The following is a 13,368-nucleotide window of genomic DNA, read 5'->3' as shown; positions in this document are numbered from 1 at the left end:
CTTACTCTATGACTTGCTAATACTACATTTTAAGGGATAAGAAATCCTAGTGTGCCATATAAGGTGGCATCTATCGTCCAATATTATTTATGGACGGTGGTGATTTCACAAGACCCATGTTATTTGCATATAACTCGAATATGTTTTGGGATGCTACTCTCACCAAAATTTTGGCCGGAATAGAATGAAATAGCGCCACAATCCATGTTAAGCACCACATCCAACGGTTAAGGGTTGATGCATCATGCTGGTTAAGGGTTGATACACCCTGCTGCGGCTATAGAAATTGGGGTTGGGATTGTAGTGGTAGTACTTATTGAGCACCAATTGATGATCGCGGTCTTCATTCTCATGACACTTTCAAAAATTGACTCTTTCTAAAACAAAACAGGTAAGGCCTGTAATCCCCACTAATCTACCGAAAAAAAGTGCATGCTTGACAATGGAGTTTTTGCATACGACGATTTGGATCCAAAAAATATGTAATTTGTTTTTAATATTGGTAATGGCTAATGGCGTGTTATTTGATCAAGTCATTAAGCATGGGACTTAGGTGTTATAGAATTTAAACAAAGAAGGTACATATTTGTTAAAGAATATACAGGACACAAATTTGGGACTCGCCCTAAGGCAAGTTGAGTGACACAAGGGAGTTCAAGTAGGCCAAATTTGAGGAAAATACTAAAACTTTGGTAAGAACCCATAACAAGAAAATAAAGATAAGCAACATAAAAAGAACATAAAAGATGCAAAAAAAAATTCGAAAGCATAAAAAGGTAGAAAACTCCTTACATATATTTTCCTCAAAATTTATAAGAAAATGACTAAAACTGAGAAATTATAAAAACAGAAAATAGTAAATTTCATAAAAACATAAAAAGTCTAAACAAACCAATTAAAATCAATTATTGTCGAGGTTCATCTACGCAGCTTGAGCTCCGAAATCAGGCTCTGCTCTAGTTTAGTAACTAGGGCGAATACTCAATACTCGCCCAAGCAGTGGACAAACCAGAAGAGGGTTAAAATTATTAAAACTGAAAAATAGTACAAAAAAATAAAAATAAACCGTAAAAAATATTAAAAATCAAATACAATAAAAATATATAAAATATGGATTTAGAAAAAGAAGAAGAAAAAGATTAATAGCTGGAAACATTTTAGAAAAATCTAAAATAAAATACAAATAACTGGCACACAACAAGAAAAACTACAAAAAAAAAAAAAAAACTGCTTATATATATATATATATATATATATATATATATATATATTTAAAGTCTATAGAGAGAGAGAGAGAGAGAGTGAGATTTTACAAAAAAAAAATTTATGTTTATAATCTTTAAATGAAATTTTTTTTTTTTAATGTGAGTTTGGACACAAGAACTCATCTCTACTAGGGGCAAGTCTAAGTAACAAGCCCAAGTCTCGGACTTGGTTGAGTTTTGAAACCATGGTTATAAATGCTTGAGACAAGGGCGAGGCTTGTTTAGGGTGACCACCTTATACTTTACAAGTAAGACGCACATCTAAATTTTTTGGAAGATATAGTTTTGGTGTCCGAAATCTTATGGAAGCTTGAAAATCCATGTTCAACCTTAATAATGAAATTTGAAATTTTATAAAGAGTGCAAATTGAAATTCTTAAAATTAGACGGTCTACATAACTTTTTACAAAGATCAACTATTTTTTAGGATTTGGAATTCTTGTTTTTATATATATCATACATCTCGAGGTCGAGATAATCAATTGGAAGGTTTTCCACCTTCAAAACACTATTTTCTATTAAGTTTTTGAGTTTGCACCTTACTTCTAAAGTCACCTTATATAAACTTTTTCCTTTAGACAAAGATTGAATAAATTACAGATTAATTAAATTAAATATATATACTCCGAGTTGGGGGTATTTGGGCACCTACCTTTCGCTGGAAATCAATTTCACTGTTCTAAACGATGGGCTCCATTTGGAGGTTAAGATGATTGGACAATCTGATATGGAGATTAAGATGATTGGATCATCTGTCTAGGTTATCACAGGTGTTTGCAAAACCGACCGATCTAATCGGTAACCGCCCGGTTAGATTGGAACCGGCCAGTGGCCGGTTCCGGTTTTAGGTGGTTTTGGTGCCGATATTTTAAACTTTACATATAATAATACTTCAAGTTTATATCACATATGTTAGAATGTTTTATTGGTTAGCTTTGATAGTTAAGTTGCACGTGAATCATGGTTTGAATCTTTTTGTGTTTTTTCTCTTAAGATTTCGAATTCATTTGGGTGGTTTTGGTAATCAACCGATATTTTAAACTTTATATACAATAATAATTTAAATTTATATCACATATGTTAGAATGTTTTATTGGTTAGCTTTGATAGTTAAGTTGCGTTGTAAATCATGGTTTGAATCCCAATGTAATCGAATTCATTTCATCATTGATTAAAAAAATGTGCATTTTTTCTTATAATTGAATTTATGTCGTCATTGACTCAAAAAATTTACTATCCACAAAAATCGAACTTGAAACAAGTCCTTTATTATTAGATCAACCAACCAATACAACATTTAGTACTTAGTTGACAAAAAGAATGGGTTATATTATATATAACTTAAGTTTTTCTTCATTTTCTTTTAAAGAAAAGAATTGGTCAAGGCAATTTTTTTAACATTATTTTAATATTCTTTACATTATGGTAATGAATAAATTTTTTTTTGGTTTTTATATTTTCTCATCTTTTTCAGAAAATTTTAAAAATACCCCTAGGCACAATTGATTCATTAAAATTTATTTTTTTCATTAATTTTCAAATTCATTTGAGTGTGTTTTGCTTTAATCACATTCTTTATATGCTTTTCATACTTTAATAGATTTTATTTATGTACCTTTTTTATTTTTTTAACACTTTTTTTTATCGTACGGGACTTGCCGATTAGAGTGGTTGAATCGGCCGTTTTACCGGTCAGGCCAGTTAAATCGCTTTTGGGCCATGTTCGGTTAACCGTTCCGGTTCGATTATGCGAACATTGGTTATGACCCACCAAAATCTGGGCTGCACATGCAGAAAATTATTATGTACATGGTGCATGGGAACATTTCCTAGAATATAATGAGAAATGATTTGAGAAAAGAAAAACATTGACATGGATAGACACCTGATCTTTCAGTGCAAGCAATTGCATAAGATGAACACCAAAGTGGGACATGTCGATGCTAGAATTGGAAACTCACTGACATATTGGTGGATGGATGTAATGTTCTCCATGTATCCATGATGTGTGCAGCGTCGATAAGCTTGTACTTTTTGTGTGTTTGCCAAGTAGGATATGCATGTATCTATGTCTACACACGACATATACATGCACACACGCATACATATAAGATTTTGAGAAATGAGGATGAATTTATTTTTTGCCATTTTAGTCGTTTTTTGTTTTCTATTTATACACTTTTCATTTGAAATTCCTTCACTATATATAAATTTGGTTATCATCAAGCATATATACTAGTCTTTAGATGAAATGAAGTTAAAAGGTAAGTTTTATAGCAAAGCTTTGATAACAACTTTACTTTATGGGGTAGAATGTTGGGCAATCAAAAAATAATATACCCATAGTAAGAGTGTAGCGGAGATAATGATGTTGAGATGGATTAGTGACAAGACAAGAATGAATAGAATTTGAAATTAATACATTCGGAAAATTTAAGTGTGGCATCAATAAGTGACAAGATGAGATAATAGACTTTGGTGGGCTAGCCTTGTGTGGCACAAACCCATTACAACATATGTTAGGAGGTGTGAGTTAGTTCAAGTGGAATGGCCTTAAAGGACAAGGAGTAAGCCCAGAAAGACACGGTTGGAAGTAGTGAGAAAATATATAAGAACTTATGATTTCATTGAAGGTATGACCCTTAATATAACAAAATAGCGGATCAGGATTCGTATAGCCGAGCCCAATTAGTTGAGAACAAGTTTTGATAATGACGATGAATAGTCTTTAGATGAAAAAAGACACGAAGCTTTTGTCCAGTTCGAGAGAAGCAAAAGCAAAATACCACTGTCTACTCATATTCTAAAAAACACAAAAGAAAACACTTCAATATAAGAAACAATAACAACGACAGAACTTATTTCACACAAGGGTTTGGCTCCTCAGGCCAGAACCTTGAGAATTTGGAGAGAGAGAGAGAGAGAGAGAGAGAGAAATATACTGCCCATAATGTGAAGAGTTATGGAGCAGTATGAGAGAGCATTAGGACTTGACTGAATTGAGAAGGTTGAGGTGCTGTCCATAATGAGACGAGTTATGAAGCAATATGAGCTTGAGACCCTTTGCACCCTCTGTAGCCTTCTTCTTCAATCCATCCTCCCCTTTCCTCATGTTTTCCTTGATGCATATATCATCCAAACTATCCCAGGTTGGCCCTCTTGGAGTGCTCTCTGCCCATAAGAACCTCTCTGAATATGGGCTCACCAGACTTTCACAGAAGTCCTTTGCTGTCTCACAGATCAATCCCTGAACAAAATCAAGAAACACATGGTCAATTTCAGACACTAAAACAGGCGCTAGAATAAAAAACACACTTCGATTCATAGTCAACGGGACATGATTCTCAAAATTAAGGAGGTGGAACAACCTATTAGCATAGTGGTCTTTGTAAAACAAGATTCAGAGGGGCCAAAATGAGCTTCAGAATGAAAGAGAACACTCCTTCAATTTATAATTATACATAACTGTTTTAATTCAGAAACCAAAATAGCCTAAGAATAGCATACTATGGTGGCTTATGTGAACCAAAATTTGCATGTTTGAACTCTAAAATAGCCTAAAATCGCATTTTTGATGCAGTTTTATCTAAGAAAAAACATGAGAGAAAAAAAATAAAAAATAAAAAAACTGAGAGAGAGACTCACAGACCAAGATGCTAAAATGAGCCTTGGTAGCAAAATCCACTGCAATTTGTAGTCCAGTTATACACAATTTCAAATTCAGGAGCGAAAATGAAAACTATAAGCACAAGGATTTCTAAAAAGTGAACAATAAAATGGCCTAAACCCGGTGTTATCTATAAAAAGGAAAGATCCTTGCAAAACTCCTTTGCTGTCTCCCAGATTAAGTTACTAACAATAACAACAAGGGAATCATCTATAGGGAAAATGAAAAAAAAAAAGGATTCAAATTTATGAATTATGCTAAAATTCAAAAGCTAAACCAACCTAATCTAACCCAACTAAGCATGGTATCTATATGTACATGTAATGATCGGCAAAATTTGAACACTAATACAACAAAAAACCAGTGCCTTAACCCAGTTCATATAAAAAAGGTAATGGTGTAAAAGTACCACACTTCGTACATGGAACCTATAGAAAGAGGAGGAAAGAGAGACATCTATTATTACCTCTGCCATGGCCTTGATTTTCAGAGTCACATCAGTTGTTAGGAGGACGAGTTGTCCATCACTAGCCAATTTTTTGAAGAGAAGGGCACATTCGAGGATGTGATCCTCAGCGGTTGGTGAAATTATTTCCATCAGGCTCCCTCGTATCAGAGGATCACCAGTCTCGTTGCTTCCATCACTCAACTTCGTTCGTGGAGAAGCTGGTGGTGTTACAGCTACAGGCATGCTTTCTGCTGAGCTTTGCACATGAATCCACCATCTCATCTTTACCATGCATTCCTCTATCCATTGCAGAGCCAAAGAAGCATCATTCTCCTTCCTAAACCTGAGGCCATTTCCCCGACGTTTCAAACAATCTAGCTCCCTTATAACTGAACACAAAGTACAAGGAGAACCCATCAATAGGAGTAGAGAAATTCAGAGTATAAAAACAATGATAGGACACAACTATCAATGGCTAAATTAGAATTAATGTAAGACCAATCTCGAGTAGAAAAGATTATAGCATTGGTTTATATTGACATAGTTACAATCATGGATTAAATTAGTACCCATAACAGGAAAGAATATATCCACAGAAATGGGTTAGATTAGTACTCATTCTTAAGTTAGATTACTACCATTCTTTGGTTGGATTAGCGTCCTTAACAGAAAACGAGGGCATTATAGCAGGACAAATTTTTTTTTTGAGAATATTGTAGCAGTGCTGATAACAGGACAAGAGAAATACATAGAAGTTGCATACTAGGACTATGGCTTGCTGAGCAGCCTTCACTGAAACAGTGTTATTCGAAAAAATTAAAGGGGAATTAATGGCAATATAGAATTATGGGTTAGAAAAGTACCCATTCTCGGAATTATGAGATGGGTTCCTTTGAGACCCTCTAAGAGTTTCAGTGATCTCCGAGATTCATCATTAATAAGAGAACTTGAGTCCACCACCATGTGCCATTTCTTCTTGACCTCTCCTGCTGCCTTTTCATCACGTTGATCCACAGTTTGATTCTGCGACAGTTTTTTAACCTATTAGCTAAACAAAGCAGACATAGTGTATAATCACTGAACATGAAAAGGCCTATCAGAGAGAGAGAGAGAGAGAGAGAGAGAGGCTTACAGCAGATGAGCTCTCTTTTCTCTCAGCGAGAACATTGCTGTTCCTAGAAGTAGTAGAGAGAGGAGGAGCTGACTGGTTGATGTTGCTACCAGAGCCTTTAGGCAAAGACTGAAAGGGGATCCTTTCTGCAATATTTTTCTGAGAAATCCTCCCTTGTTTAAGTCTCGAGGAGTTTTCAGAGGTGGATTTCTTCTTTGGCCTTAACTTACCTGTTGAAGATCTTGGGGTCATGTTCTCTTTATCAGAAACATACATTTCTTCTCCTTCCTCACTCAAACGCTTCGAAATTGCTTTGGATAATGATGATCCCTGATATTCTGGATACATCATTCCATTATTTGTAGCCCCAGCAAAATAATTCTCTTTAAGAACCTCTGAATCACCATTGAAATTAGAATTCAATCCTGATCCAAAGCTCTCATTGATCACATTCTCTGTGTTCAAACTAAGGAAGTTTGTGGATTTGTATCTTCTAGACCAGAGACTTGATGGTTCCCTCTTTTGAGATCTTTTACCCAGTGGGCCTTGGTTTTCTTTGTCAGCAAGGACTTCAATGGCAGTAAAAGCTTCATCTAGAGACTCAAAGTTTGCAGAATCTGGCAATGGGGGTGCAGATGGCTCATCTGTAGCCCATGGATCCTCTGGTTTCTTCACTGATGGTGACTGATAGTTCTCCTGTTCCTGAACAATCAAAGATTTGCCGTGAAAATGCCTCATATGGTACTTCTGGAGAAAAGGAAATTCACATTGAACTACCTGATGATACATGTCCTGTTCTTGGGAAACAGCTGAGAAATTGGTGTTTTCAAAATCAAATGCCGAATCCATTGCAACCCATCTGAGTTTATAGATCCTAGTTGAAGCTCCAAGCCTTAAAGTATCGCCCTCTTGAAGATCCACTGCAACTTGTGAGACAATCTTTTGCCCTGAAACCCAAGTTCCATGCACTGCGCACACCAGAAGACACGAAAACCCCAAATGTCCAGGAAAATCAGATTCCCATAAAAGAAATGCCAAAAGCAACGGAAGACCCAAAAACCAGAAAAATACTTGAAAAAAACTTCATAAAGAATGTATGTACAACTCAGGGTAGATAAAAAAATTCAAAAAAATCCAAAACAATTGTAGAAAATATGGGTATGTCATATAGATTTATTGCATATGATTTGGTTATTTTTGACATAGATTGCTGAGTGCTTTTTACCATGATCCCTATTTTTATATTTTCTTTTTTTTTGGATTTCTGTAAATGCCCAAAACTCTCAAACAATTTTTTAAATTCCATTTTTTACTTTCTAATCATATTTGAATTTTTTTATTTTTTCATTTTTCTAGGGCTTTTTGGCCCTTTACGGGAGAGTCCACTCTGATTCGGCTGAGCAACTCGTCTTGGGAAGGGCTTCTAAACGCTGGTACCAACCAATGAATTAAATGTAGCAACTACAAGAGAAACCCAAAAACCAGAAAAAAAAAAAAAGTAGTACCTGATGATAAATCAGTGACAATGAATTTCAGGCATCGGTTCTGCAACTGAATCCGAAGGTGATATCTGCTGATGCTTGGATGGTCCAGAACAACATGGCAATCAGGATGCCTTCCAACCATTAGCACCTCCTCCTCATTCTCTTTCTTGCCAGAAAATTCATCGATTTCACATGATTCTGGGCTGGATTCAGGTTCTTCAGGGTCGGGATTTTGCAGATAGATGTGTTTAAGGATGGTTCCATTCTTAAGCACAGTGAGAACAGGAATCTTCATCTCTCCCCTCTCTTCTTTCTATTTAGTGGAAGCCATTCAGCTCTCCCTTTCTCTCTCTAGGGTTTTAATCCGGAAATGGTGTAGGAAATGGAATGCAGGAACAGGGGTTTTTGAAATTTGAAATGTCGAAAACTGTGACCGTTTGATATGCAACGTCTACTTTTAGCCAGAAATAGACATGGGAGAAACGGCTTCTAGGATATATTAGGGCGCAAAATGACCGAGAATACCCCTCTACTTTAATGAACCTATGAACGAATTATTAAGAGAAACTTATCCGAATACCACTTTATTTTTAAGAGGGAAAAAGTTTAAATAAGGTTGCAACCTTAAAATGTAGAACTAAACATGCACCTCAAAAATTCATCGGAAAACGTTGTTTTAATGTTGAAAAACCCTCTAGTTGATCATCTCGACATCAAGATGTATGAATAATGAAAAAAAAAAGATTTTGAGTCAAAGAAATAGTGCATCTTATACATAATATCCAAACCGTCCATTTTTCAGATATTTATATGTTTATGGATCTACTTAATTTTAAATATTTTTTTAAGTTTAAAATTTTATAGGAAATTATCGCTAATATACTTTAATTTTTAAAAAATCGTAAAAAACCCCAAACTTCTTAAAACCTCGTCCACACCCTTTTTTCCAATTTTTGAGATTTTTTAGATGGAAATACCTTTTACGGTAGTCTTTCTATCATCATACATTTTGAATATATATACATTATGGTACTTCGAGTACCATAATAAATATTACGGTAATTTAAATACCGTAAAGAATATTACGGTACTTTAATTATCGTGATACATAAATATATTCTTCACGACATTCTTAGTACTGTAATGCTTTGAAAAGCTTCAAACCGAAGCTAATATTAGTGCTACCTCTCTCCTCCCGCACTCTGCGAAATCAAAACCAAGGGACACATTTTTTTCACAAAATCCTAAAAATTTCTCTCCAATATTTTATTTTCAAATAAATACATAGCAAAATTGGAACAAATTCGAACTTTTTTTTTTTTTTTTTTCTTAATTTATATATTGTATACAGATTACTCACCACCATGTAGGTATTTTGCAGAGAAAAAAATGGTTCTACAAATTCCTAAAGAAAAAAAAAGACTATGTTCATGCATCTTGATGTCGAGATGATCGACTTGAAGATATTTGGGCATCAAAACAACCTCTTCTAATGAAATTTTGATGTAGGCTCAAATTTGATTGTTTAGAGCCTCGATTATATGTAAACTTTTTCCTTTCTTAAAAGGTTCGGTTTGTATACGGCCGGCTCTAAGCAATCAAAGTAAAGCATACCTTCAAATATTGTTGAAAAATGTGGTGTAAATATTGGAAATCTTTGTGTTATTTCAAATATATTTTCATCTTTAATTATAAAATCCAAATCTTAAAAAATAGTGTAAATCGAGTAGATCTATGAAAACTTGAAAATTTTGAAAATTAACAGTAAAAAAATGCGTTACAAGATGCACTATTTCCAAAACTTGAAATCCATTTTTTCTCTTGTCCATGCATCTTGATGTCAAGATGATCAATTTGACAATATTTGGGTATCAAAACAACCTCTTCCAGTGAAATTTTTGAGGTGGGTACTAATTTGATTGTTTAGAACATGGGCTCTATATCAACTTCTAGTGAAATTTTTGAGGTAGGCTCAAATTTTTATATATATAGGAAAAAGTTAAAGGTTTCCATTCTTAATTATAAACTTAAAAGGCTTCCATTCTTAATTATATATAGGGAAAAGTTTATATAGAGCCGAGGCTCTAAACAATCAAATTTGAGCCTACCTCAAAACTTTCACTAGAAGTGGTTGTTTTGATGCCCAAATATCTTCAAATTGATCATCTTGACTTCAAGATGCATGGACATGAGAAAAAATGGATTGCAAGTTTTGAAAATACTGTATTTTGTAACACATTTTTGGACCGTCAATTTTTAAGATTTTCAAGTTTTCATAGATATGTCGATTTACACTATTTTTTAAGCTTTAAACTTTATAAATAAATATAAAAATATAATTTAAAGTTATCACAAAGATTTTCAATATTGAAACCACATTTCAAGACGCTATTTGAAATTAGGCTCTAATTTGATTGTTTAGAGCCTAAGCTCTATACAAACCACACCCACATATATATATATATATATATATATATATATATATATATATATATATATATATATATATATATATATATATATATATATATATATATATATATATATACACACACATTTGGAGTGTTGTTCTATTTCTTTGAAGCTTGAGACATTATATAGTTTGATTATGATAATCTTAAGTTATTGGTTGGAGGATTCTCCCTTGATCTATTTCATCTAAATTGACTCTAAAGTGGCATGTTTCGAATTTATATGGTATTTATCACACACTAGAATCTACCATAGAGCAATTTATGTTTTTTATTCTCGATTGATATCATAAATCATGGCATAAGCAGCTCTCCATAAAGTTATTTGCATTCTAATGTAGGCCTTATCAATAGTATGGAGTGAGAAACTCTTTCAGGAAGGCAAGCTGCATCATAAGCACGTAGTGCTAGGGAAAAGTTAACTACCCTAAGAAAGAAGATAGCCCAAGGTCCAACAGAAGGTGCAATGATGGAGCCTTGTCTAGCATAATGACAATTTTTATCATGGTTTTCATTCTTAATATGGGAAGAACTGTTTTTGGAGGACGTGGATTTCCTGGATATGATCTCGAAAAATATATCAAAACAACTTTAGGCCATCAAAACCTAGATATGCAAAAGAAGAATTTGCATCTCCTAAAGCCCCGAACGACCCATTATGTTTCCAGTGTATGTCGACTTTAGAAGCCTGTTTAATAACAGGAAGGTAAAAATCTCCTAGAAATTGGAAGTTCTTTTCTTGTTGGAAAAAAAGAAGTTATTTAAGGAAGTTTTTAATGTATATGTTTGATAAGTTGTTGGAATGTTAAAGAAATTCTAAGTACATATGTTTGACAATATGTTGAAATATAAAGTCATGTTTATTTAAATATTATTAAAATATTATATATATATATATTATAATAGTATAAAAAAAATATATGATAATAATTTAAATATAAATATATGATATTTATAACATACTATAATATATAATATAGTGTATTTTATATTTATTGTATTATTATATATTTATATTATATATAATATAATAAATTATTTTATTAATATTTATTCATATTATATAATACAATATAATACAAATATAAATATAATTATAAGGAGGGAGGCAAAATAGGGTTCAAGGAACCAAGTTCCTATTTTAAGTTCCATCATTTTAGATAGAACTTTTTTTCTTAAGTACAAGGGAATAAAGAAGTTCTGGGTGGAACTTCTTTATTGTATAAGTTTCGTGCATCAAACACAAAACTTGTACAGTAATGGGGTAGTTCAATCTTCTTCCCCTAACTTCTATTATCAAACACGCCCTAGAGGAAAGGGGAGCTAGGGATATTTTACGTATATATTTTAGGACTTCCTCTTCATTTAGAAGATTGATCGGTATAAGGATTAATTGAAAAGCAACAAAACTGAAAGCAATGAGGCAATATTGGTTTTATGGAAATTTACATTTTAGTCCCAATTATAGACTGTGTTTTTTTAAAAAAAAACAAAATTTCTTAGAACTGATATATGAAATTTTACCATTTTATCTTTTTAGTCAAAGTTCTCGCACGTTTTTTATGTGAGAAACAATCTTTCTCTTTATTCAATCAATGCAATAAGAGTACAATACAATTGTGGATTTATAGAGAGTGTACAACCAATACTTACTAAAACTATAGGATTCAGTTTTTATATAGGTATAGCATACAATTAGACACTGACAAATCTCAATATCCAGTTGTCATATTTGTTGTAGTTGTCATGTCTGTTCACTCTTCTCCTCAAACTCGAGATGATTTGAAAGGAATCATGGAGAGGTTGGAAACAAATTGTGAGAAAAGTTACAGGGGATGAGACTTAGTGAAGAAATCGATGAGTTGTGCTACGGTGGACACATATGGTAAGGAAATTGTGCTAATGACATATTCTTGTCGGACGTGTGGCAATCGACTTCAATATGTATCGTGTACTCATGGAATTCCAAATTTTTAGAAATATAAATGGCACTCTTGTTGTCATAATAAAGTGGAGTAGGAGTTGAGATAGTGACACCCTTGTCTTCGAGCAGCCAATGTAGCCAAACAATTTTAGCAGTAGTTTGTGTCATAGCCCGGTATTCAGCTTCCATAGTTGATTGAGCAATTCATTTATGTTTCTTGTTTTTCCAAGAGATAAGAGAATCACCAAGAAAAATGCATAATCATATGGTAGATTTGTGATAACCTGGGTTTCCTGCAAAATTGGAATTTGTGTAGGCCCAAAGCGCAAGTGAGGTAGAAGAGGAAACGAATAAGGAACGGTGACGGGTATCCCTGATATAATAGAGATCGAAGATCTGAGAGAATTTAGACAGATCTAGAGAGACTGTAAGAAAATCGACGAGAGAAAGAAAAAATAGAGATCAAGAGAAATCAAATCAGAAATCAGAGAAACAAAAAGGGCAAGAAAAGTATCGTAAAAAACCCAATCAGAGATCAGAAAAATCCAAGCAGATCGTAGAGGACCAAACAAAACTGAGTTTTCACAGATTGTAAAGAAGACCCAAGCATGGATCACAGAAGGCCCAAGCAAGATCGCAGAGAACTGGCTCTGATACATGTGAGAAACTATCTTTCTCTGTATTCAATCAATGAAATACGATTACAATACAATTGTGGATTTATAGAGAATGTACAATCAATACTTGCTAAAACTATAGGATACAGTTTCTATATAGGTATATCATACAATTAGACACTGACAGATCAATATCCAGTTGCCATATTTGTTTTGATTGTCATGTCTGTTCACATTTTAAAGGAAAAATTGTAGATACCTCTAGACCCTACTTTCCGGGCATGCGCCTCTTAAAATATGGTCTTAAACTATACTGCTAACCCCAATACTATGATTTTTGTACCTAACCCCAGTAACAAATTAGTTTTTTAAGATGAAAAT

The 13,368-nt window shown here is 33.4% G+C and overlaps 1 protein-coding gene across 1 annotated transcript; it reads right to left on the bottom strand.

Moving 5' to 3' along the window:
• Positions 1–3,968: 3,968 nt before the first annotated feature.
• LOC18436684 (forkhead-associated (FHA) domain-containing protein) lies at positions 3,969–8,324 on the bottom strand. The gene is made up of 6 exons (XM_020668766.2): positions 7,997–8,324; positions 7,269–7,459; positions 6,513–7,193; positions 6,244–6,403; positions 5,399–5,769; positions 3,969–4,512 (listed from the first exon to the last, which is right to left on the bottom strand). The coding sequence occupies exons 1-6, from the start codon at positions 8,268–8,270 to the stop codon at positions 4,249–4,251; spliced, it is 1,941 nt and encodes a 646-aa protein (XP_020524425.1). The 5' UTR covers positions 8,271–8,324; the 3' UTR covers positions 3,969–4,248.
• Between the last annotated feature and the right edge of the window lie 5,044 nt (positions 8,325–13,368).

This window comes from Amborella trichopoda, chromosome 11 (assembly GCF_054954075.1).
Source record: "Amborella trichopoda isolate Santa Cruz 75 chromosome 11, AtrichopodaSantaCruz75HAP2 v2.0, whole genome shotgun sequence".
NCBI lineage: Eukaryota > Viridiplantae > Streptophyta > Magnoliopsida > Amborellales > Amborellaceae > Amborella > Amborella trichopoda.
This window is presented reverse-complemented; position numbering and strand designations above follow the sequence as displayed.

Excerpts from the sequence above, each read along its gene's own strand:
- LOC18436684 (XM_020668766.2), bottom strand. The coding sequence starts at position 8,270 with ATGAAGATTCCTGTTCTCACTGTGCTTAAGAATGGAACCATCCTTAAA. Across the intron at positions 7,460-7,996 it reads TGTCACTGATTTATCATCAG|TGCATGGAACTTGGGTTTCA; the intron begins GTACTACTTTTT and ends TGGTGTGCGCAG. Across the intron at positions 7,194-7,268 it reads AACAGGACATGTATCATCAG|GAACAGGAGAACTATCAGTC; the intron begins GTAGTTCAATGT and ends TTGATTGTTCAG.